Below are 24,888 nucleotides of genomic sequence, written 5' to 3'. Positions count from 1 at the left end.
CCTTCCCCAAAGGAGGAGACCCTGAGCCCAAGCCCTCCTGACCATTGTTCCCCCCAGCCTGGTCCCTCGCAAGCCCTAAGCTGTTCCTGCACGTGTTCTGGAGGTTTCTGGAAGTGGAATCCCTCAATAGGTGCCTTTGTGTCTGCACCTATTTTCAAAGGGCCCTTGTTTGGGGTTTGGTTTGGTTTGGTTTGGTTTGGTTTGGTTTGGTTTTTGTTTCTTCTCTCTGTTTGACATAGAATTTCCCCTCTTGGTTGTTGAGACGCCCAATGGACTACAGAGGAGATGTCATCCTAGGGACCCCTTTAGGAATTCTGGGCACAATCTCGGGGACAAGGCCCCTGTTCCTGCTGGGACACCACAGTCGGGCCCCGGACAGGACATGGCTGTTTCCTCCTGTGGCCCACACAGAAACCAGGGAAATGCAGAAAGCTGGAAGACACTCCGCGGAGCGCAAAAGCATCGCTCACAACCCTAGGCCAGAGAAAGGTCTCCCATGGGTCTGCTCCACTCCATGCTCCAAGTCACTGGGTCCCACAGGGACAGAGACTAGACACGTGCAAGTTCAAGGGGGAGGAGAGGCACACAGGGAGTATGTGTCAGGAGATGCAGGAGCTCCCGGGGAAGGACTCGGGCAAAGGAAACCCTGGGGAGGCAGTGCTGGTCACCCTCAGACTGGCAGGTGTCTGGTCTGGGGACCAGCAGCCCTGGGGAGAACGTGAGGAAGCAGAGGTCCGATGCAGGGCCCCTGGAGAGAAGGCGGACAGGCACCCCTTTCTGAGACAACCGTGAGCGGCACCCATCCCAGGCCACAGGTCCACCTATCACCTAGGAGGGCTCAGCCTGGGACTCACCCCCAGAAACTCTGGCTCGATTGGCCACGGATGTGTTTTCAGTAGGATTGGGCATAGCAGTGGTGAGACAGCAGGGAATGGAACAGTGTTCATGCCCAAGGAGTTGGAGGGGATCCTCATCCCCGTCCTCCTGACACAATGTCCTGGGGCTCCTTTCTCAGTGTTGTCTGAGGCACAGGATCGAGGCAGCCCCTCTGAGACCCCATCCTGCCACCCTGCTCCTGGGGACATTCATAATAGTTTAAGGAGGACGTAGAGAGGATCCAGAATGACAGCGGGCCAAGGGGAAGGAAGGTGAGCACTGGGAGGACAGATGGACCGGCCCCAAGCCACCATGCAGGGCCTGAGCTGTGATTTCTTGAGACCTCACCTAAAATAATGGCTCCTGATGTGTGGACCTGTTTCTGCAATTTCATTCCCTCCTCCCCTACTTCATTTATTCGCTCTGTCGTTCATCCCGGACTCCTTCCCTGTATCCCTCTCACCCCTCCCCCTCTCCACTCCTCCCTCCCTATCTTTCCCTCCCCCCATCCTCCTTCATGCTCCCCCTCATTCAGCGGAGGACCTAGGGTCCCTGCTCTGTACTGAGCACTGGGGCTTCATCAGTGCGCCCCCCTCACCCATGTGGTCACATCCACTGTGGCAGGTGACAGGGTCATCCTCAGGACTCGCAGCGGTGATGAGCACCAGGAATCTGCCCCTGAAAACAGAGGCCCATTCCACAAAGAAAAGAATGGAAAGACACATGCTTAGCATTTCCTCAAGAAAAATCTAGTCCTGAAAAATGATGAAAAGTATCCTAGACCTCATGCAGTGAGTTCTAATGGCTCATACACACTGATTCCTAGAAGCAACAAAGAGTAACTCATTCAATGTTAACTGAGGGTTTGTGACACAACTTTTCCGACCAAATGACAGCATTTCAGTCAACATCTCCAGGGCCTCTGAGTTTACCCAAAGGTCTGTGTGAGCCTCTGACTCTTCCCATTAACCTCCGGGGAAGCTCCGTCCTGTTGCCTTCCTTGTCTCCTGCCTCTTCTGGGTCACTTCCATGGACTCCTACCCCTCACCAGGGCCTCCCCCACCAGGACTCCCCATGCCCTGTGGCCTGGTGCCCAGGTCCTGCACTGGGTCCTTTGAGCCTGGTGCTTTGTGCAAGCCCTGGGTGCTCCTTCTGGGGTCACTTGGCATCTCCCATGCAGTGGCCTGCATCTTCCTGCACTGGGTCTCCTCTGACGAATCTGTGAGGCCAGCCTATGCCCATGTCATGGGCATGGAAGCACGAGTCCAGAAGGTCCAGATGACCTGCTCCCAATCCCAGCGTGTGGAGCCTGGGCCAAGAATGGTCCCTGAGCAGGGGATGGCTTGGGCCTAAGGAGCCTAAGGGAAGACATAGTCCACTAAGCCACAGGAGAGTGAGCACGGTGGGGGCCTGGCGCTCAAGCCAGCTGGAAGACCACACCCCACCCGCACTGGCTCTGTCCCCAGGGCTGGAGGTCGTCGGGGTATCTACCCTCCCATGCTGCAGGCTGGCAGTGACTGGCAGGGGAGGAGGCACCACCGGAGCAGGAGAGAGCCCTCTGCAGAGAGGTGGGAGCCGGGGCTCTCCCAGCACAGGGGCACTGGGGTGGGCTGAGGGGCATCATGAGATAGCAGTGTCTGCAGCTGGGGTCTCCACACAGACCCCCTCCTCAGGCTCGGCACAAGCTTGTCTCCATGGCCTTTGTCCCCCAAACACAAAGGCTGACTCAGGACCTGTTCTCAAGCTCCTACTCCCAATCCTTTGTATTCAGCTCAAGTGACAAGAAAGGGCCAATAGTTTAGGTGGTGTTGAGTGCAGAGAGGCGTGTGATTTTCTGGCCCACACTGTAACACTGCTGGCATTTTAAAGTTCTTGGGGCTTTGAATCAAAAACTGAAAATGGAAAGCTTTCTGAAACATGCCCTCAGTGGTACCCTCACTTTCTGCAGCTCTTCAAAGCTGCAGATCGGTTGGGATCATCTTCAGGCTGAGAAGGAAGATGAGGGGGACAGAGGGGACTGAGGAGGCTCGGCGTAGACAGGAAAGGGCTGAGCCACGCCTTTGGGGGAAAAGTGGGTCAGCTCCAGGCTCATGGGGACAGGCCTTGAGGCCATTATGCTACATGAAATAAGCCAGTCCCCAAAGGACTGATACTGAAGGGCCCCACTTGTGAGGGACGGAGAGCACCGGTTCATAGAGATGGAAGAGCTAGTGGGTGCCAGGACTGGGGAGGGGAGATGGAGGGTTAGGGTGAGGGTGAGTCAAGTTCAGTTTGGGGTGAGGACAAAGTTGTGGCAGTGGATGGCGGTGGCAGGTCCAGAAGAGCGAATGTACTTACTGCCACTGAACTGACCCTGAAATGTGCTTAACAGAGTCGGTTATATGTCTGATATGCCACAATAGGAAAGAAGTGAGTCAGGAGTTCAGGACCATCGTGAGTCCCAGGAGGGCCCTGAGCGGAGATCCTGTATCTTAGTTCTCACTCTCACACTCTGACTGAGCTCACTGCAGGCACCTAGTGAATGCTTACTAAGACATGGCGCAGTCAGATGGGGGCACAAGTGCAAACCCACCGGTGGGCACTGAGGAGTCCCAACAGGATGCACATCCCGGCGGAGCCATTACAAATACCAGCACAGAAATAGCCACTTAAAACCAAGGCAGGAACCACATATAACCCAGAGGGTTCCATTCTCCTGGAGGCTGAGCTAGCGGCCACAGCCAAGGCCTCTGACAGTCAGGGGACTGGGGGTCTGGCAGGTGGCTCGGCACACCCTCGACCCTGAAGCCCCATGGGACTGGGAGGGAAGACCCAGCCAGGGCCCATTCTGGCTCCACGGCGGCTGCAGGGCCACTCCCAGCCCCACCAAGATGTGTCTGTTTAGAACCAGGGAGGAAACCTTTTCTCTCGACTATTCTTTTTAAAGATGATTGCTCAGCATTGACACAGAAAAACATCTGACATAAAACTGGAGCCATTCATAGCTGCAAATGAGCCAGAAGTTATCAAAATGCAGTGACCACATGACAGGAACTTTTGCCCCCAAGCAGGCCTCCCTCATGGAGGTGCAGCCCCAGATGTGCAGGGACCCTGGACATCTGGACCTCACAGTCTCCCTCAAGGGGACAGAAGAAGGAACCTGCTCTGATGGCTCCACTGGCAGCATCCCCTGATGGAAACTGGGGGCAGCCCCTCACGTGTTCCTGGTGTCCTGGTGATTCTTGGGCACAGCCATGTATCTCAGCTTCTCCATGATGGGGGTAGGGGGTGGTGGGTAGCCCAGCAGCTGCGGATCCCACAGATCCTCCAGGGACAGTCTAGCATCTGCAGGTCCCACAGGTCCTCCAAGGGACAGCCCGGCAGCTGTGGGTACCACAGGTCCTCCAGAGATAGCATCTTGGTGAGTTTGTGATCCAGCAGGTACCTGCTCAGGTGGCTCTTGTCATGCCATATGGCCTCCATCTCATTGGCCAGGTCAACCCCCATCGCATGGTGACGGGCCAAGGTCAGTCAGTGAACCTCCACCACCAATACCCTAAAAAAGGCCCCCAGGTAGTAAATGCTGCCCTGATCCCTGGGGATGTGGGCCTGGGACTACGGCTGGCACTCGTAGCTGAAGTCCTTGCAGGCTGCCCAGTATAAACTGGGGTACAGGGTGCCAAAGAAGGGAGACAGGATCTCCACACCCATGTGGTCACAGAACTTCAGGTCTATGCCTGCACACCGAGTCGCCCAACTTGAAGAGGAAGTGCTGCTCGCAGAAGCAGCTGACCATCACCATGTGCTGCATGGACACATCCTGCCAGTGCGGGGAACCACAGACCTGGAGGACCACCACCCTCCAGCCCTCTCGGTGAGGACACAAGGGCCTGGCAGCCAGCTGGTCAGTGAAGATATAGCAGGTGTCTCGCCATGAAGACCACTATCTTTCAGCCCTCCTGGACAAGCACATGGGCCTGGCAGCCAGCTGGTCAATGAAGACATAGTAGGTAACCCTGTGGCCACCGTGAGGACCACCAACATCTGGCTCTCCCAGGGGGGCACATGGGCCCAGCAGCCATTTGATTGGTGAAGATGTAGCATGTGACCCTGTGTCCCACCATGAGGACCACTATCTTTCAGCCCTCCTGGAGGGGCACCGGGTCAGTGAAGATGTAGTAGGTGACCCTGTGTCCCACCATGAAGCGCTTCTCCACTGTCTGCAAGAACAGGTCCAGGAAGCTATAGGGACAGGAGAGAGGGTGTGAGGAGGTTCACTGCCAGAGGCTGGCAGCAGGACCCCAGAGCTGGGGGCCGTGAACATGTACACCTTCCTCAAGGGGGCAGGCTCTAGGCTGTTTTAAGCGACAGTCACTCTCCCAGCCTGTCCTGAGTGAGTCTACCCCTGGGGCCTCCCTGCCTCCTGCTCCCAGAGATGGGGGCCATCAGCACCCCATCTTACAAAGCAGACCATAAGGCTTAGAAGGTTGGAAACCCATGCAGCCCAACATTTAAGTTGAGGAAAAGCTCACACACACCCAGCAGGCATGAGGCAGGTCATCGGGGGCAAATCGAGGCTCAGCCAATGGGGAAACAAGCCGGACGGGCAGCAGGAGGAGGGAACGGTGCCCCTGGCAGAGGCACAGCATATATGCAAAGGCTTGGGTTCCAGCCTGAGGCACCTGTGGGAAACCACACTGCTGGGTGCCCACAGAAGGGAGGGTCTATTCTATTCTATTTAGAAATCCTTACTTATTGAAGCTCCCAAGGTTAAGTTTTCTTTGTCCTGTGATTTCACACGGTTTTATTTTCTTTGTCTAAAAGGTTTAAAACCTGGCTTCCTTGGTCATTTCTGTAGACATCAGTTTTCATTATTGGGTCTCCATGTGCACATCACTACACTTTGGGTTTTTTCCTCCTGTTATTCTCTCTCATGTCAGTTTCATTCTTAGCCCCGAGGTTAGAACCTTGGACCAAGGAAAATATCTTCCTCCCCTTCAGTGGAATACAGAATGCGACACATATCCTCACTGTATTAGAAATGTATATATAAGAAAAACTGCACTTTATGTTGTATGACAAAAGATGCTAACCTAAGTAATTTTGGAAATAAATGGAATATTTTGATTAAGGAGAAATATACGTATATACACAGTGGACCCTATTTGATAAAGTTCTTCCCCATAAGAGTGGTAGCTAACAGTTCTGAAAACACCACATCTGTATTCTGGAACAGAGCAATGAATTAAATAAATGGCAGGTGGGGAGAGCCAAGTTTGTCGCTGTTGGAGTAGGAAGTTACAGATCAGCAAAGGGAGAAGATCGTAATATCCACGTGATGATGGGCCAGGTTGGAGATATCAGTATAAACTCATCTTGAGCTTAATATGGACACAGACAGTTCCACATAGAAATCTTTAATTAGGTGTGTTTACTAAGGTTGAAATACATGCATATGCTGCCTTGCATCGTCCACTGAGCACATTCAGTTCCCACAGGTGAGACTTTGATACCATTCTCTAATAAGAGGAACCAGGGGTCTTTGAAGAAATTGCTGACACTAGGACTAAGTAAATATAGAAGCAGGGATAATCTTGAAGTATCAGAAAGGAAGGAAATACCAACAAAAACCCCCACAAAGATAGAATGATATCAAAGGGAAAGTGGAGCTAATGGAAAGCCAAGTAGTCAAGCCGAATGAACAAGCAGCCAAATACTGTAGTGCTAGAGTATAACCACAGAGCCTCAAATGACTGCTCTGGTGTCCACACTACTAAAAATCAGTGATTAGTTAAAAAGGAATCTACAGGTCGCAAAGTGGAGTCACTCATGTTAACAGACCCAGATCAGCAAACCAAGACTGACTACCTAACCTAACTGCAGTTTCACACATACACACTCCATGTAACCTCTAACCACTCAACCTGAAAAATGGTCCCTTCTGGTCCCCTTAGAACAGTGACCTTGGCAAAGACAATGCATCCTTTGCTAATACTTTCCTTTTTCAATGCCTTCTCTGCCTTTTAAATTACTTGGCTTATTAACAGATTACATTGTTTTGTTTTGTTTTGTTTTTACAAATGGGTTGAATAGACTTCTCTTAATAGAATTCCCAACAACATATCCAGATATTCTGCTATCCATCAAGGGGGAGGACTAACTCCCTCTCCCACCGTGTGGCTTCCACATAGTGTCTTCCTGCTCAAGAAGACACACTGTGTGCACATGGGAAAGAGGAACTCATAGTGGGGAAGTGCGACCAACACTGCCTCAGCCAGGTGACCAATGTTAACAAGGGCAGCGACAAGTGACCTCCAGAGCACATTCCCTTGATATAAAGTGATGAAAGAGCACTTCAGTCTAGTCATGAGGAAAACGCCATAAATCTGAATGCAGAACTTTCTACCAAATACCTGACCAGGTCTCCTCAATACTGCCAAGGCCATCAAAACAAGACAAGTCTGAGAGACTGTCACAGCCCAGAAGAGACTAAAGAGACATGAGGACCACATGTCATATGGCACATTGTTTTGGGATCCTGGATCAGGGAAAGGTACAACAGAAGGAACCTGAATAAAGTATGGACTTTACTAAATAATAACATATCAATATTTGTTCAGTAATTGCGAAAATTCTGAGGGAAAACAGAGAGTAGAAATTAAAGGTCAAATAAGAAAAACCTATTGCATCAGATTGGAAACCAGAGGAAATGGGTGATTTCCTAGTAAAAATACACTTTGACAAAATGGACCCTAAACTAAGGAAAAAACAAGCAGACCAATTAACCATCCAGGGGCCTCTTCCTCTTGCTGGCTCTCCCTTCACTGTTCTGGGGCTTTCCTCTCCTGGGACAGAGAAGGAACAGGGACAGAACTGTTCTGGAGTTCCCCTGAGACCAGATTCTACCATCTTGTCTCCCCCAGCCATGGCCCTCCTGTGAGTAAAGTGTGCATGGGAAGTCTCAGGGGTTGTCAATCCTGAGGTGTCACCTAGCACTCTGGATAGCAAGGGCCTGGACACACTCACTGAAGTAAAATAAACTAACATCTTTTTTTTTTAAGATTTTTATTTATTTGACAGACAGAGATCACAAGTAGGCAGAGAGGCAGGCAGAGAGGGGGGAAGCAGGCTCCTCAAGGAGAAGAAAGCCCGATGTGGGGCCTGATCCCAAGACTCTGGGATCATGACCTGAGCCAAAGGCAGAGGCTTTAACCCACTGAGCCACCCAGGTGCCCCTAAATTAACATCTTTTAGTGATAGAAATAGATTAACACTTGCAAGAGGCAAGTCAAGACTGGGTTTCGACCTGGCAGGCCCAAGGCCTCACACTCTCACAGTGTGACCTGGACCCTCTCCAACCCTCCATCCTGCTAAGTGCTCTGGGGAGGTCCCATTCCCAGGAAGTTTCTCTCACGGCATCTGGGGCCTCCCACAACTCCGGGCTGACATCCACTCACCATCCATTCTACTGGAAAAGGTTTCTCTCTCTCGGGTTCCATGAAGTCATGGATTTAAGTGTCTTTAGCCTGGCTTGGGTCACGCTGTCATCCTTGACGCCATCAGAGCACCCAGAGGACAGAGCATGGGGTTGCGTAGACTTGGATCATACGTCCATCTTCAGGGTGGGGGGAAGGTGGGGTCTGCCCTCTGGAACTGTTTGGGAGGAGGCAGGTGAGATAATGTGGTTGCCAAAGGGAAGCTTGGGTGCTGGAGTTGGGTGTAAGAACAGATGCTGAGCTGGGAAAGCTGCAGATCCCACTTCACTGGCCGGTGACTACACGGCTGTGGAATCTGAAGCCCAAGGAATGAAGGGGTGCACTGAGAGTCAGCAGCTTAACCGCCCATCCAGTGCTTTTCCTGTCCTTCCACGACGGCTGGACACTCTTTCAATGGCTGAAAAAGCAACTTTGCTGTTGGTGGGAAACTCAAGACTCCTGCCTTGGGCACTGGGTCCTCACATCTCAGAGACTAGAAGACACACAGACCTCACTCAGGTCCCTGAGAGGAGGGACCCCAGGAGTCACTCCCACCGCCCCCCACACGCATTAATCACCCAACCCCAGAGAACAAACTGGCTCATTTCCAGTCTCTCTTCTCTCCTTTACAAAGAGCAGAGACCAAACGTGAGGATGGTCAGGAAATTATTGTTCAGTGAAGCTGTGGGAGACTCAAGGATTTTTCCACAACACAGAGTCCACAGTGGGCAGGCCACGGTCTCTAGGTCATGCTCGTGGGTCTCCAAGACAATGCAACCTCAATGAGAAACTGCCCACTGGAAGATACAGTTGCTCCTACATCCTTGCTTCTTAATGAATATGTGTATCAAAGGTTTACATTACATTCGGGAAGCCAAAGGACTACAAGTCCAGTCAGCTATATGGCTCTTGTGGCCAAGGCCAAATTCATGGGATATAGATTCATGGAATACAGAGAAGTAGAAATATCCAATATTAAGAATACAGAGGACAATTGAAGGGAAAATAAAAAATAATAGAACCTAAAGAACCTATGGTATATTATCAAGAGCTCTAATATATGGACAACTAGATTTCTTGAAGGAGAGGAGAGAGAAAATGGGGCAGGAAAAAAAAATTGATTAGATTATGGTCAAATCATCCCAATTTTGGTAAAGAATTTTAAAAAGAGACTTAACTACCAATATTGCAGGCATTTTAAAATATGAGGGTATTTTTAAATAATTCTATGCTAATAAATTAAAACTTTTAAATGGGGTAGACAAATTCTTAGAAAAAATAAAATAACTCTCTCTTTGCAGATGACATAATATCTTATATGAAAAATCTGAAAGACTCCACCCCTAAATTACAAGAACTCATACAGCAATTCAGTAATCTGGCAGGATACAAAATCAATGTACAGAAATCAGTTGCTTTCTTATACACTAACAATGAAAATATAGAAAGGGAAATTAGAGAATTGATTCCATTTACTTATAGCACCAGAAACCATAAGATACCTGGGAATAAACCTAACCAAAGAGGTAAAGGATCTGTACTCGAGGAACTACAGAACACCCATGAAAGAGATTGAAGAAGACAAAAAAAAAAAAAAAAGATGGAAGACCATTCCATGCTCATGGAGTGGAAGAAAAAACATTGTTTAAATGTCTGTACTGCCCAGAGCAATCTATACTTTCAATGCCATCCCAATCAAAATTCCACGAGCATTTTTCAAAGTGTTGGAACAAATAATCCCAAAATTTGTATGGAACCAGAAGAGACCCTGAATTGCTAGGGATATGTTGAAAAAGAAAAACAAAACTGAGGACATCACATTGCCCAATTTCAAACTTTACTACAAAGTTGTCATCACCAAAACAGCATGGTACTGGCCCAAAAACAGACACATAGACCAGTGGAACAGAGTAGAGAGCCCAGATATGGACCCACAACTCTATGGTCAAATAATCTTCAACAAAGCAGGAAAGAATATACAGTGGAAAAAAGACAGTCTCTTCAATAAATGGTGCTGGGAATATTGGACAGCTATGTGTAGAAGAATGAAGCCTGACCGTTCTCCTACAGCATACACAAAGATAAACTCAAAATCGATTAAAGACCTCAACATGAGGCTGGAATCTATCAAAATCCTGAGGAGAACACAGGCAGTAACCTCTTCAACATCGGCCACAGCAACTTCTTTCAAGATATGTCTCCAAAGAAAAAGGAAAATGATCTTTTGGGACTTCATCAAGATCAAAAGCTTCTGCACAGCAAAGGAAACAGTCAACAAAACAAAGAGGTAACCCATGGAATGGGAGAAGATATTCGCAAATGACACTATGGACAAAGGGCTGGTATCCAAGATCTATAAAGAACTCCTCAAACTCAACACACACAAAATAGATAATCATGTCAAAAAATGGGCAGAAGACATGAATAAACACTTCTCCAATGAAGACATACAAATGGCTATCAGACACATGAGAAAATGTTCATAGCAGTCAGGGAGATTCAAATCAAAACCACATTGAGATACCACCTTACACCAGTTAGAATGGCCACAACCAACAAGACAGTAAACAACATGTGTTGGAGGGGATGTGGAGAAAGGGGAACCCTCTTACACTGTTGGTGGGAATGCAAGTTGGTGGGAATGCAGCCACTCTGGAAAACAGTGTGGAGATTCCTTAAGAAATTAAAAATAGAGCTTCCCTCTGACCCTGCAATTGCACTACTGGGTTTTTACACCAAAGATACAGATGTAGTGAAAAGAAGGGCCATCTGTACCCCAATGTTTATAGCAGCAATGGTCACAGTCGCCAAACAGTGGAAAGAGCCAAGATGCCCTTCAACAGATGAATGGATAAGGAAGATGTGGTCCATATACACTATGGTGTATGATGCCTCCATCAGAAAGGATGAATCCCCAACTTTTGTAGCAACATGGACGGGACTGGAAGAGATTATGCTGAGTGAAATAAGTCAAGCAGAGAGAGTCAATTATCATATGGTTTCACTTATTTGTGGAGCATAAGAAATAACATGGAGGACATTGGGAGATGGAGAGGAAAAGTGAATTTGAGGAAATCGGAGGGGAAGACTAACCATGAGAGACTGTGGACTCTGAGAAACAATCTGAGGGTTTTGGAGAGGAGGGGGTGGGGAGTTAGGTGAGCCTGGTGGTGGGTTTTATGGAGGGCACATATTGCATGGGGCACTGGGTATGGTGCATAAACAGTGAATTCTGGAACACTGAAAAATAAAATTAAAATTTTTTAAAAATCCTAAAGAGTTTAAAACAAAAAAAGAAAAGAAAAAATAAAATAACTCAAATACAAATAGCAAATCAAAAAGTCTTATAACCCTAAAAAACAAAACAACAACTAAATCAATCATCAAAAGTCATTTGTCTAGAAAGACTCCAAGGCTCAGATGCTCCCCTGAGAAGTTCATCAAACACCTAAGGGAAAAACATTCCAATGTTACATAAATTCTTCTAAGGAACAGAAAATGAAAGAATAGATCTTAACTTATTTTGTAAGATAAGCATAAATATTGATATTAAAAGTTGACAATGAGAGACTAGAACAAGGAAAGAATAGTATGGGTCGTGCACGAGCACAGGCACAGAAATTCTCGGTAAACCCGGGCAGGGAACGTGGAACAATGCCAATATATCGTGATCAGTAGGGTTTATCCCAGAACGCAGGGCTAGTTTAACATTATAAAATCAGTACTATACTCCACATATCAACAGATTAAAGGAGGGGAAAAAAGCCCTAAGTGCATCTCCATGGCAGCAGAAAAAGCATTTGGAATCGGTCATCTTAGCGAAGACTTCGGCCTTGCACTAGAGTTGGAGGTGCGCGTACCCGCCAGATCTGCTCCGGGACATGCTCCTGGGTACCAGAACGTTCATGGCAACACTATTCTCAGTGACCAAGAAATGCAGATGACACAGGTGTGTGCCAGAGGACAGTGACCAGGTGTGGAGTTTCTCACCATGGAGACCTGCACAGAATGACAGGAGGAAGGGACAGCAGTGCTGTGTGTTCACAGACATGTGCGAACTCAGAACCTCATCCATCTGTGAATCTCACAAACACGACGTAGGAGCTCTCGAGGCCAGGAGACCCAGACTACCGTGCAGCTGTGCATGTGGGTGGCACGGGGACATCCCCCATCAGGGCAAAGACAGTCTCAGAGTGGGAACGGCATGAGGGAAAAAAAGAGCTTCAGAGGCATTTCAGACACTCAGCACCCTAACGTGAGTGATGCTGAACAGAGGAGATTATGCAGTGATCTATATTTTCCTTCGATCCTATGACAGGTCACAATAGAAGACAAAAAAATAACTAAGAGGAAAGAAAACAGGACCCTCAGCTTGAACCCTGGGAGCTGAGTCTGCATAGTCGGGACTTGAGCTCTCCTTGTGTTTCTTCAGGATAGAATCCACTTCTTCTGCTGGACCACCCACCCAGGCCGGGCTGCAGAGGCCTCTTGCCACACCACTCTGCCCCTGCACCTGCCATCCAGAGGCCAGGCCCGGGGAACACGGAGGGCCTGAGGAGGCCCTGACACCCACAGCCGTCCTTCTGGGACATGGCATTTCCACCTGCTATCGGGACCTCGCTTCACTTGCTCAAGTCTCTCTGTCAGAGACGGCATCAGCTGGCCTCCTGCCTAGGCTGAGCTCAGCAGACAGTGTATGTTGGTCCCACTAAACTGAGGTAATGCTTGGAACACCTGGCAGAGACTCCATTTCTGCCACACGTCCCGCGCTGTAGGTGCTCATAGGGGACAGAGGATGGTTGCAGCCCTCCTGAAGCCAAAGCCTCGTGGGGAAGGCAGACGTTACCGCGACAGCCACAGGAATGACATGCAGAGCTGCACAGGACAAAGCTACCTGTGATGGCAGGGAGAGCCTTTGAAAGGGCCCCAGATTAGCTAGAGAGGTGGGGTGAGGCGTGCTTGGCAGAGGGACGGTTTCAGGTGAGATCTGCAGATGAGCAGGAGTCGGGCGAGGGGTGGCCAGGAGTGCAAAGTCCCTGTGGGTACAGAATATGACTGATCTGTGGCTCTAGGAGCCTTTCACTTGTCTCCAGCCCCCCACACCACTAAAGGCAGCCCAAACCAGCTCAGACCTGACTTAGGGGTGGTGGACAACTTCTGTAGGAGTGGGAGATGGGTCAGCCCTCAACAATGTTCTTGAAGCCCAGACCTGGCTGACATTTGGTGGCCAGCACTGAAGGGTCTGAGCCCACACCAGGGTTTGCTTTCTCAGGGGCTCTCCATGTCCTCAGCAGCAGTCCCCACCCCCCACCACCACCACAGTGTGCCATAACACACAGGAGGTCCTGCTCTGAGATAGCTCGCATTCCAAGGCTGACTGGATGTTTGCCTTCATGGGAGGGGAGGGCCTGAGTCAGAGTAAAATCCTGAGAACAATGAAATGTGTGTGAGCAGACAGTTGCCCACATCTGCCACTGAGTTCCCTGGAGGGGCAAAGGGTTTGCAGGGTCGAAACAGGTGGATTTTCTAAACCCTTTCATTATATTTGGTTTTCACTACTTCTGAACTGGAAACAATTTATTTTTATTTTTTATTTTTTAAGATTTTATTCTTTATTTATTTATGTATTTATGTGTATGTTATTTGACAGAGAGCGAGCGAGAGGGAGAGTACAAGCAGGGGAAGGGGCAAAGGCAGAGGGAGTAGGAGAAGCAGCCTCCCTGCTGAGCGGGCTGTGATGCTGCTGCGGGATCCCAGGACCCCGCGGATCACGACCTGAGCAGGTGCTAAACCAACTGAGCCACCCAGGCGCCCTGAACTGGAAACAATCTTAATTCCTGTGCTCCGTCATTGTTCTGCTGTGATAGAAGGATATATAGTTCCTCTGGGTTTCTCAGAAAAATTAGCAAATTAACACATTAGAAACTTCCTACATGTCAAAGATTTTTATCTCAATGGTATTTACTTAAATATGAAATGCTGGTTGAGAAAAAACAGCAAAACCTTCAACAGAAGAGACTCTTTCATCTTTGTTTTCCTGCTTTGTCCTCAATGAGCAAATAGTGGAGAGTTTTCCGAAAAGCAGACTGTGGAGGGCCAGGACATACGGGTTTCTGCTCAGGGTCCCATGTGAGCTGCAAAGGGGCTGTCCGGGATACGAGAGCTGGTGCCCAGCCTGCTCCGTGACCTGTGCCTGGGGTCAGCCAGCCAGCACCGCCTGGAGAGCGGGGACAGCCTCGCGGCAGAAGTCCTGCTCTGGGCGTGAGCTCCCTGCCTCTCTGTGCTGCTGTGTCCTGAGGGTGGCCACAGCCATTTGGCCACTTTCTGATGTTTAGGGACTGTGGAAACCTGGAAAGTTAATATTTTCTGTTACTATGTTCCTTTACTATAACTTATCAGAAAAACAAGGGGTTGAGATAAAAAGAGATGAACTATGCAGATGTTAAATTTAAGTGGTGTCTACAAAATAGAAAATATGAAAAGTTACAGTCTTCTACAGACAAGCGAATGAAGAAGGGCAGAATTCACAACCAGCTTGGATCTTAGAGCATGCTCAGAAATCTCTCTTTATTTGAGACTTCTTAATAGTCAAACAACAGAACCTAAATGCTCACAAAGTAAAGGCCAAACCGCAGCTGTGGCCCAGAGACCCCAAGGCCCTGACCCTTAGTGGTGGAGTCTCGGGTGCTGTCAGCAGGGGAGACGCAGCCCACTCACCAGACACTTCCTCTTCCTGCCATAGAAGGCCCATGTAGAGCCATAGATCATCTCCCCAAGGACACCCCAAAGCCACACAGGCCATGACCCCAGCCCCCACACCACCCCTTTGTAGTCCCAGAATGCACTGCGTTCGTCTGACCTCAGGCCTGCTGTGCCTGCTGCTCCCTCTGTGGGGTGGGCCTGACCACTAACAACTGGGCAGCGAGCCTGTCCTTTAGCCTGACATGTCTACAGCTGGGTCCCAGCCCTGCCCTTCCCTATCTTGCCCCCTCTTGGTGACTCTCAAAAGTCAGTCTGTCCTTCAGGAAACAAATGAGAGGGGCTGGGGCTGGGGGGGCAGGGAGAGGGTGGTGGGGATGTACGCTGGGGAGCGCGTGTGCCGTGGTGAGTGCTGTGACTCGGGTAAGACTGGGGGTTCACAGACCTGCACCCCGGGGCAAATAATACATTTTGTATCAATAAAAAACCCTTACTCTGTCTTTTGTTTGGTTGGCATCTCGGTCACTGGGATGCGAGGGCTCGGGGGCTCGCCTCCAGGCGTGTCCAGCTCAGCGTCTGCTCAGCGTCCGGAGCGCATCAGGTGCGCAGAAGAGGCGCCTCCCTCCTCTCTCTGCTGCTTCCCTGCGAGGCCGACCTCAGGGCCGCCCCGTGTGGGCTAATGAACGAGCAGCACTCACACCCACTCCACAAACACACGTCCTTCTGCCTGCTGCTGTCTGCATGTCCTTTATCTTGGGAGAGAAAGGTTAAAAATTCCAAGGACTGATGAGGCAAGCTGGTTCAGCGCACAAGACATCTAAGGTGGGGGAGGAAGGCCAGCAGGGTGAGAGAGCCTGCAAGAGAAAGGAGACCAGGCGGAGGCACCAAGGGCTGAACCAGAGGGGACCCTCCCAGAGCCTGGCCCTGCCCCAGGGCACACAGATGGTCCGCAAGCACGCCCCAGCCAGCCCCACGCAGGCTTCCCTCTGGGGAGCGAACAGAACTCTCACTCAGAGAATTTCCACCACCCCCAGGGTGCACAGTGTTCTGCCACGAGGGGGGCTCCCTGAGCACGGTCCCTGCATGGAGGCCGGCAGTGCAGGCCGCTACTTTATGGGGTTCTCCTCGGATACGTGCTCCATCCATCCGGTCACCGGGATGCCCACCCAGAGGTTTCACATGTGATTCTTGCCTGGGACCAGCCTATTTCCCAAGATAATCTCCGATTAAGACTTTGACTGGAAGCAGCAGCAAAGGTAGAACACAAGCTGAGAACTGAAACCGGCTTCTGCCGTGAACCCAGCCTCTGGCAGCCTCCGGAGTGGGCAGCACAGCTTGCTGCCAGTGTCTCGGGTCACTGTGTGCAAGACCACACAGAGAAAAGGCAGCACAGGCTCTGAGTGCCCACAGGGAGATCTGACCAGACATTAGACTGTGTGTGACCTCGCACACACGATTCTATGCTTTCACAGCCTGGGCATGTGCCGGGAAACAGTCCGGAGCCCTCTGGATCTACTGAAGTGACACCACACCATCTCACCATTCTGATCCTTTTGTAATGTGCCGTCTTTCCTACTCAGCACGGCCTTTGAGGCTTCTCCGTGTTCATTCGTTTCATCTGCTGTGCTCCTTTCTGTAAGTGAGCGATGCGCTCCGCTGTTCCCCCAGTTGTTGGACACTCAGGGCTGGCCTGACAGTGCCAGAGTGAGGGCTTGGGAACCACTAGAAACTGCCAGTGTTCCTCTCTGGTGTGTGCCCGCCTTCTCGGGATTTGCTGACCGTGAAGTTTCTTGGCCACTTCCATCAACTCTCAGCAGACACCAAACCCTGGAGATTTTTAGGCCACACTATTTAAAAATACGAAATGTTTTAGCTTGATATTGTATTTTATAAAAACTATTTTTGGGTGCCTGGGTGGTTCAGTGGGTTAAAGCCTCTGCCTTTGGCTCAGGTCCTGATCCCAGTGTCCTGGGATCAAGTGTCGCATTGGGCTCTCTGCTCAGTGGGGAGTCTGCTTCCCCCTCTCTCTCTGCCTGCCTCTCTGCCTACTTATGATCTCTCTCTGTCAGATAAATAAAATCTTCAAAAAAAAACTTTTTAACTTTAAATATTTTTAGGCTTTACCTACTTGGGTAAGTGACAGATAAGAGAGTCTGTCTACACTTACATTTTCCTAATTGCTAGAAAGAATGAACATTTTTTTGTTTATTAATCATTATAGTTTAGTGTTTTGAAATGCCAGCTCTTAACCTTTGCCTAATTTCCCATGAGACTGTCTCTCTCTGTCTCACTTTTTTTTTTTTTCTTTTTTAGTTTTTAAGAACTCTTTTTGTGTTCTGGGTCTTGATCACTACGTGACTACAACAGATTGAAACATACCCATTTTGTGGATTATCTTTTAAATTCATCCTCCTCATGTCCATGGATAGGAATTTAAATTAATTTAATCTTAACGTAGTCAAGTATGTCAGCGTTTTAGTCACAGTCCGTGCTTTGTGCATTTATCAAATTATCAAATACTTCCCTATCCCAATTTCACCACAATCTTCGCTTTTTTTCAGTTTTAAGGTTTTGCTTCTCATAATCTGTTCTTCTATTTGCAATTTATTTTTGTGGGTTTTTTTATTTTTTTAAGATTTTATTTATTTATTTGACACAGAGAGAGAGCACAAACAGGGGGAGCTGCCGAGAGAGAGAGGGAAGTAGGCCCCGCGGAGCAGAGAGCCTGATGCGGGGCTTCATCCCAGGACCCTGAGATCATGACCTGAGCCAGAGGCAGAGGCTTAACCCGCTGAGCCATGCAGGCGCCCCTGCAATTTATTTTTCGTGAGGTAATACTCACATAACATAGAATTCACCATTTCAGCCATCTGAAAGTGTACAGTTCAATGATATTCCGTAAATTTACGTGTGATGCAACCAACCCCACCATCTGGCTCCAGAGCACTGCCCATACGAGACAAATCCTATTCCTGGAGCATTAACCCCCCAACCCCATCTCTATGGGTTGTCCACTCTAGATATATCACATACACGGAACCATACAGTAAGTATGTGGCCTTTGTGTCTGGTTTCCTTCCACTCGTAAAATGTTTTTAACGCTCATCCATGTTGTAGCATGAATCGAAATGTGCTTTCTTTCTGTGACTGAAAGATATTCCACTGTGTGGATCTATCACGCTTTCTTTATTGATTCATCTGTGGATAGAAATTGGATTGTTTCTACTTTTTGGAAATTGTGAAGAGTGTTGCTACAAACACTTATGTACAAGTATTTCTGCTAATTTATATTTTCATTTCTCTTGGGTATGTACCCAGGAATGGATCCTCAGTCACAGGGAAATCTATGTTTAACTATTTAGTAAATGCCCAACTTTCCCACAGAGGCTGAAGAATGCTACATTTCCAAGAACAATGTACAAGTGTTCTAATTTCTCTACCCTCACATATACTTTTTATTCATCCTCCCCTTTTTTTTAAAACAGTCCTGGCGAGGTATCTCACTGTGCTTTTGATTTACACATCCCTAGTGATTAACAATGCCGAGCACCTTTTCATGTGCTTCTTGACCCTCTGTTTATCTTCTTTGGAAAAAGGTCTATTTAAGTCCTCTGTCTGTTGTTTACCTGGATTGTTGTCTCGGTTGTTGAGCTAAGGAACTCTTTATATACTCTGGATACTAATCCCTTATTGAAAATAAGACTCCCAAATATTTTCTCCCATTCTGTGTGTTGTCTTTCTTCACTTTCTTGATGTGTGCTTTGATGTACAAAAGTTTCAAATTTTTATGAAGTCCAATTTATGTATTTTTTCTTATGTAGCTTGTGTTCTTTGGAGTCATGGCTAAGAAACCACTGCCAAATCCAAGGTCATGAAGATTTATCCCAATTTTATTCTAAAAATTTCATAGCCTTAGTTCTTGCATTTAGGTCCTTTATCTATTTGGGTTAGTTTTTAATATGGCATGAAGTAAGGGTCCAATTTCATTCTTCAATATGTGGATGTCCAGTTTTACCACCACCATTTGTTGAAAATACTGTCTTTTCCCATTGAATGTTCTTGTCATATTTGTTAAAAAATCATTTAATCATATATGTAAATGTTTGTTTCTGGGCTCTCTATTCTGTTCCATTCATCTCTGTCTGTCTTTATATCAGAACCAAGCTATGGGAGTTTTCATTACTGTAGCTTTGCAGGTAATGTGAGTCCCCCAACTTTGTTGTGCTTCCAACTTTTTTTCCAAAATTGCAGCAATGGCCACAGTCACCAAACAGTGGAAAGAACCAAGATGCCCTTCAACAGGCGAATGGATAAAGAAGATATGGTCCATATGTACTATGAAGTACCATGCCTCCATCAGAAAGGATGAATACCCAAATTTGTATCAACATGGACAGGATTGGAAGAGATTATGCTGAGTGACATAAGTCAGCGAAGTTGCAAAGTACAAGACCAATACACACAAATCAATTGTGCTTCTATACACCAGCAATGAATAACTTAAAAGTGAAATTAAGAAAATAATTCTATTTAGAATAGCATCTAGTAGAATTACTTAGGACTAAATCTAATTAAGGAAGTAAAAGACTCGCATGCCAGAAACTACAACAGATTGTTGAAAGAAAGTAGAGATAACCTAATAAATGGAAAGACATAGCATGTCCATGGATAGGAAGAACTAACTACATCCAAATGTCAGTGCTACCCAAAGTGATCTACAGATTCAACATGATTCCTATCAAACATCAACAGCGTTTTGTTTTGTTTTTTGTTTTTTTAAAGATGGAAAACTGATCCTTAAATTCATATGAAACTGCAAGTGTCCCCTAATAGCAAAAACAATTGGGTAAATACCCAATAATGCAACTGCAGTGTCAGAGGGTAGCTCTATTTTTCATTTCTTAAGGAATCTCCACACTGGTTTCCAGAGTGGCTGCACCAACTTGCATTCCCACCAACAATGTAAGAGGGTTACCCTTTCTCCACATCCTCTCCAACACATGTTGTTTACAGTCTTGTTGGTTGTGGCCATTCTAACTGGTGTAAGATGGTATCTCAATGTGGTTTTGATTTGAATCTCCCTGATGGCCAGTGACAATGAACATTTTTTCATGTATCTGTTAGCCATTTGTATGTCTTCATTGGAGAAGTGTTTATTCATGTCTTCTGCCCATTTTTTGACATGATTATCTGTTTTGTGTGTGTTGAATTTGAGAAGTTCTTTATAGATCTTGGATGTCAGCCCTTTGTCTGTTTGCAAACATCTTCTTCCATTCCATGGGTTGCCTTTTTGTTTTGTTGACTGTTTCCTTTGCTGTGCAAAAGCTTTTGATCTTGATGAAGTCCCAAAAGACCATTTTTGCTTTTGTTTCCTTTGCCTTTGGAGACATATCTTGAAAGAAGTTGCTGTGGCCAGTGTCGAAGAGGTTACTGCCTATGTTCTCCTCTAGGATTCTGATGGATTCCTGCCTCATGTTGAAGTCTTTTATCCATTTTGAGTTTATCTTTGTGTATGGTGTAAGACAATGGTTGAGTTTCATTCTTCTACATATAGCTGTCCACTTTTCCCAGCACCATTTATTGAAGAGACTGTCTTTTTTCCACTGGATATTTTTTCCTGCTTTGTCGAAGATTATTTGACCATAAAGTTGAGGGTCCATATCTGGGCTCTCTACTCTGTTCCACTGGTCTATATGTCTGTTTTTGTTCCAGTATCATGCTGTCTTGGTGATCACAGCTTTATAGCAAAGCTTGAAATCAGGCAATGTGATTCCCCCAGTTTTGTTTTTCTTTTTCAACATTTCCTTAGCAATTTAGGTTCTCTTCTGGTTCTTAGAGAGAAAGTTTACAGTCTTTCACCATTGTGAATGGTGTTAATTGGGTTTTCCACAAATACTGTTTCTCATGTCAAAGAATTTTCTCTCTAATTATCATTTTCTGAGAGCCTTTTTCTTGAGATGGTGTTGGATTTTTAAAAATATCTTTCCTGTGTCAATCAAGATAAACTTCCTGCCCCACATTGTTCGGTTATAGTGATGTACTCCACCATTTTTTTCCTGTGAAGCCACCTTTGCATTCCTGGGATCAATCTCACTTATTCCTGTAACCCTCTAATGTGCTCTTGGATTCTATTTGCTAAAATTTTGTTGAAATTGTTTCCATCTTCAGATATTTATCAGGGATGTTGGCCTGTAGTTTTCTTGTGATGTCTTTATCTGGCTTTGGGATCAGAGATGCTGCTCTCATAGAATGAATTAGAAACTATTCCCTCCTCTTCAGTTTTTTGGAAGAATTTGAGGAAGCACATCTACTCTTACAACCTCTAAAGGTGGCATATTCCCATCTCAGTCGTGGCCCCTCTTCCCTTCTGTCTGCACGTCCGGTCTCTCCTCTCTAAACACACCCATGTGTGGGCATTTCCAGCTCTGTGTTTCCAGCCGGACCTCTGACCTCTGCTCTCGGCCCAACACAGTTAACAGATGTCTCAGTGTCAACATGCCTTCTCCTCCGCAATCTGCTTCTTCTGAATCTCTCCCACTGCAGTAAAGGGGGCCAACCCTCTGACCTGCTGATCAGGACCCAAATCCTTGAGTTGCTGTTTTGGTGCTGATTCTTAACTACAGACACCAGAATCTACTGTAGCTAATTTCAGCAGGATGGGATGTACTATAAGATATTAGGGAGATTATAGCATCTGTGTGAGGTTCAGGTAAACAGGAACATCCAGAAATGTTGGAGAAACACCCAACCGTACTCGAAGTTTGTTTTAGGCAACCTCCCCACAGTCCTATTTCCTTCCACTCAGAACCACAGCTGTCAGGGATGAGACCCAAACTGCCCCAAATGAACCAAACCCCTTCATTGTCAATCTGCTAGAGGAGTCACTACTTCCTGTGGTTCCTTCCACATTTCACGTGGTGCACGTGTTACCAAAGCCAGGCATGTCTGCTCTGACCTCTAGGATCTGAGACACGTGGCTTTGTGGTCTCCAGCTTCGACCTACAGGGAGTATGTTACTGGGGCTGGCACAAGCCACTCTCCCGATCAGCTATGCTTTCCCTGATTCTCCAGGGATGCAGCTGTCAACTGCTTCTCTCAAATCTCTCTGACTTTCCTGGGCTGCTTCTCATAACCTCTGTCACTCCCACCTCAACCCAGCCCATCATTCTCACTGAGACTGTGGCAGTTGCTTCCTGATGGGTCTCCCTGCCCAGACCAGCTGTGGGCTCTAAACTGCAGCCAGGGGGACATGTTTGGAATGTAAATCAGATAATGTCACTTCCTTCCCAAACTCTCTCCATAGTGCTTTCTCACGACACTCAGAATAAAACAAAGTTCATTGCCATGACCTACTTATCCCTGCTGCATTTTCAGTCCTGATTGCTCTGCATCTGCCCTTGTCACCATGCTCCCAGCCTTCCTCGGGCACACCAGAACCATTCCCACCCCAGGGCAGGCCTTTGCACACATGAGGTAGCAAGCAGATCGCTTCCACACTCTCTTCTGGTCCCTGCATAGTCTTCTCTGTCAGGACCCCCTGCTTTATTGTGCTTTATTCTCTGTCCCTTGGTTTATTTGTCTCCCTCCATTGGAACGTCGGACCCCCAGGTGTCTGACCCACTGACCCAAAGTCGGTGACTCATAAGTACTTCTGGAATAAATCAAGCCATTTCAGTAGTCCAAATTTTGGGGGAAACTTCTTAGAAAACACTTCTGACTCTATGGATACACAACAAAGAAGGACCCAGATTCTTAAAAACTTTGGCTGTCCCTGTGCAGGCTCTGCTTTCCCTCTGCACAATGACTGTGGCAAGTGGGTTTCACCTGTAGGTCCCAAAATCTCCAGTAAGAGTGAGATTCCAGGGCTGCACCCTGACCAGCCATCAGGGGAACGGTTGGCCTCCCATGAGGTCAGCTCCTGGACCCTGGAGAAGCTGACCTCAGGGACAAAGTCGTCTCCTCTGGAGGTGTGCCAACTTTCCCAAGTTCTGTCCTGGCAGGTGCTTTGGGACCACACAGGCTTGTAAAGAATGGCTCCTTTCCTGGGGCACCGTGGGCAGGACTCCCACAGGGAGAGTAGAGGAGCCGGAGGATGGGGCAGGGACTGATGGGAGGGCTCCGGGGACTGCAGGACAGCCAGGTTCCCAAGCACTGAGACAGGCCTGGAGGTTCCAAGAAGCCGAGCTGATGAGAGAGGCAGGGAGCAGTCAGAGGAATTGAAAAGAGCCAGCGTGATGGGTGAGGAGGCAACTCCTCTGTGCCTCCCTCAGCTTTAGTCTTTCTGGGACCTGTGGCCAGGAGCCTTCCGGTTCCAGCGTGGCTTATTTCTCTGTACAACTGAAGCTCTTCCCTAAATGAGCCCGTTTGTCCTGCATTGGGTGGGATGAACCAGTGCCTATGTTTCTGGTCAAGACCCCGTGCAGGGTGCGAGATCAGCGGGGCCTTCTGGAAGACCCTCCCACCCCCAACAAGGAGGCTCTCGGGCACCCCGTCAGCCAAGGGGCTCACTTGGACGGAAGAGAAAGCGAGTCCGGCTACTCGCCAGTGTAAACCAGGTACCAGTCTGTTCGCACTGGGGGAAACCAGTGGCTGATGGTCTTCCGGAGCAGAAATCAGGATCTGATGGGTCTACACTGGCAGAAATCCGACGCAGCGCCCCAGCCACTGGTCTGAGAACACAATCCCAGGTTCCCAGGCTTCCTGAGAACAAAAGTAAAAGCAAAGGCCCGGCCACCACCCGGCCTCGCTCCGGAGGGAGGAGCCCTGCGCCCCCGCCCCCTTGACCGCCCAGGTGAGGGCACCTGCGCGCTGGGTGCGCCTGCGGGAGGTGAGAGCGGCGCGCCCTCCCCGCAGTCTCCCCAGACCCTCCGCCCCCCGCCCAGTGGAGGGGGTCTGCCCTGCGGGGAGCGCTCTGCGGGGGGGGGGGGGGGAAGGGGGTCTGCCCTGCGAGGAGCGCTCTGGGGGGGAGGGGGTCTGCCCTGCGGGGAGCGCTCTGCGGGGGGAGGGGGGAGGGGGTCTGCCCTGCGAGGAGCGCTCTGCGGGGGGAGGGGCCCTCCACGGAGGAGGGGCGTTTTCCCGGGCAGGAGGTCCGCCCCGCCGGGGAGGGTCCCGGGCCGCCTACGGGTCCCGCTCGCGCCGGGAGCGGGGCGCGCGGGACAGTGGCCTTTATGGGAACGTTTTCCTCCAAGGTCGGACAAAGGCGGCGCCACCATGGCTCGCAGCGCGGCGGACAAAGTCTCCGGGACCGAGGTAGGGTCTGGCGGATGGGGACGGGGGCCGGGGGGGGCGGGCACCGAGGTGGGGTCCGGCGGGTGGGGACCGGGAGGGGCACCGAGGGGCCGCCGCGGCGCTGCGGAAGGGAGCTTGGGCTTTCCAGGCGCTTAGAGACCGTTTAGCAAACTGGCGTCCACTTCGGGAGTCCTCCGGAGGAAATGGGGTTTCCAGACCGATTTGCGTTGCTGGGGTCGGAAGGGACTGAGGGGGGCGGAGTGCGGAACTCAAGCACTTGTGGAGGCTTCGCGCGGTTCTCCGGTTACTCATTAGCTAGGAAGCGGGAGGACGAACCCCGTCCCCCGGCGCTCCCAAGACAAAGAGCTTGTCCTCGCGGTTCTCCACAAAGATGGACTTTTATGTTGGAATCGCCTGATTTCAACCGGGGGCGTCGCCCGGGGAAGCGAGATCGTCCTTCCCGGTATGGAACAGGGGGCCAGACCCAGGGGCCCGGACGCGGCTTTGTGTCCCTGCGTGCGGAGTGCGCCAGCGCCGGGTTTGCCCCCGCTCTCCCCGGGAAGCAGGATTGCAGACGGTTCGGGGTGGTAATGACCCTCCACTCCTGTTACCAGCAGCGCTTCTACTTAAA

At 49.0% G+C, this 24,888-nt stretch overlaps 1 protein-coding gene across 5 annotated transcripts in view; it reads left to right on the top strand.

The window, feature by feature from the left end:
* The first annotated feature begins 23,777 nt into the window (after window positions 1-23,777).
* Window positions 23,778-24,888, top strand: part of PLEKHG4B (pleckstrin homology and RhoGEF domain containing G4B) — an 82,993-nt gene continuing 81,882 nt past the window's right edge. For 2 of the 5 annotated variants that reach the window (XM_082724618.1, XM_082724617.1), the window contains exon 1: window positions 24,066-24,278. In XM_082724618.1, coding sequence (XP_082580744.1) covers window positions 24,240-24,278 — 39 coding nt within the window. In that variant the 5' untranslated portion in view covers window positions 24,066-24,239. Of the gene's footprint in view, window positions 23,857-24,065; window positions 24,279-24,888 lie in introns of those variants that run through there. The other 3 variants (XM_082724616.1, XM_082724614.1, XM_082724615.1) reach the window with 2 other exon arrangements.

The sequence above is a fragment of the Mustela nivalis genome (assembly GCF_964662115.1).
Source record: "Mustela nivalis genome assembly, chromosome: 3".
Lineage (NCBI taxonomy): Eukaryota > Metazoa > Chordata > Mammalia > Carnivora > Mustelidae > Mustela > Mustela nivalis.
Note: the sequence above shows the minus strand (reverse complement) of the source record. Positions and strands in the feature narration are given on the sequence as shown.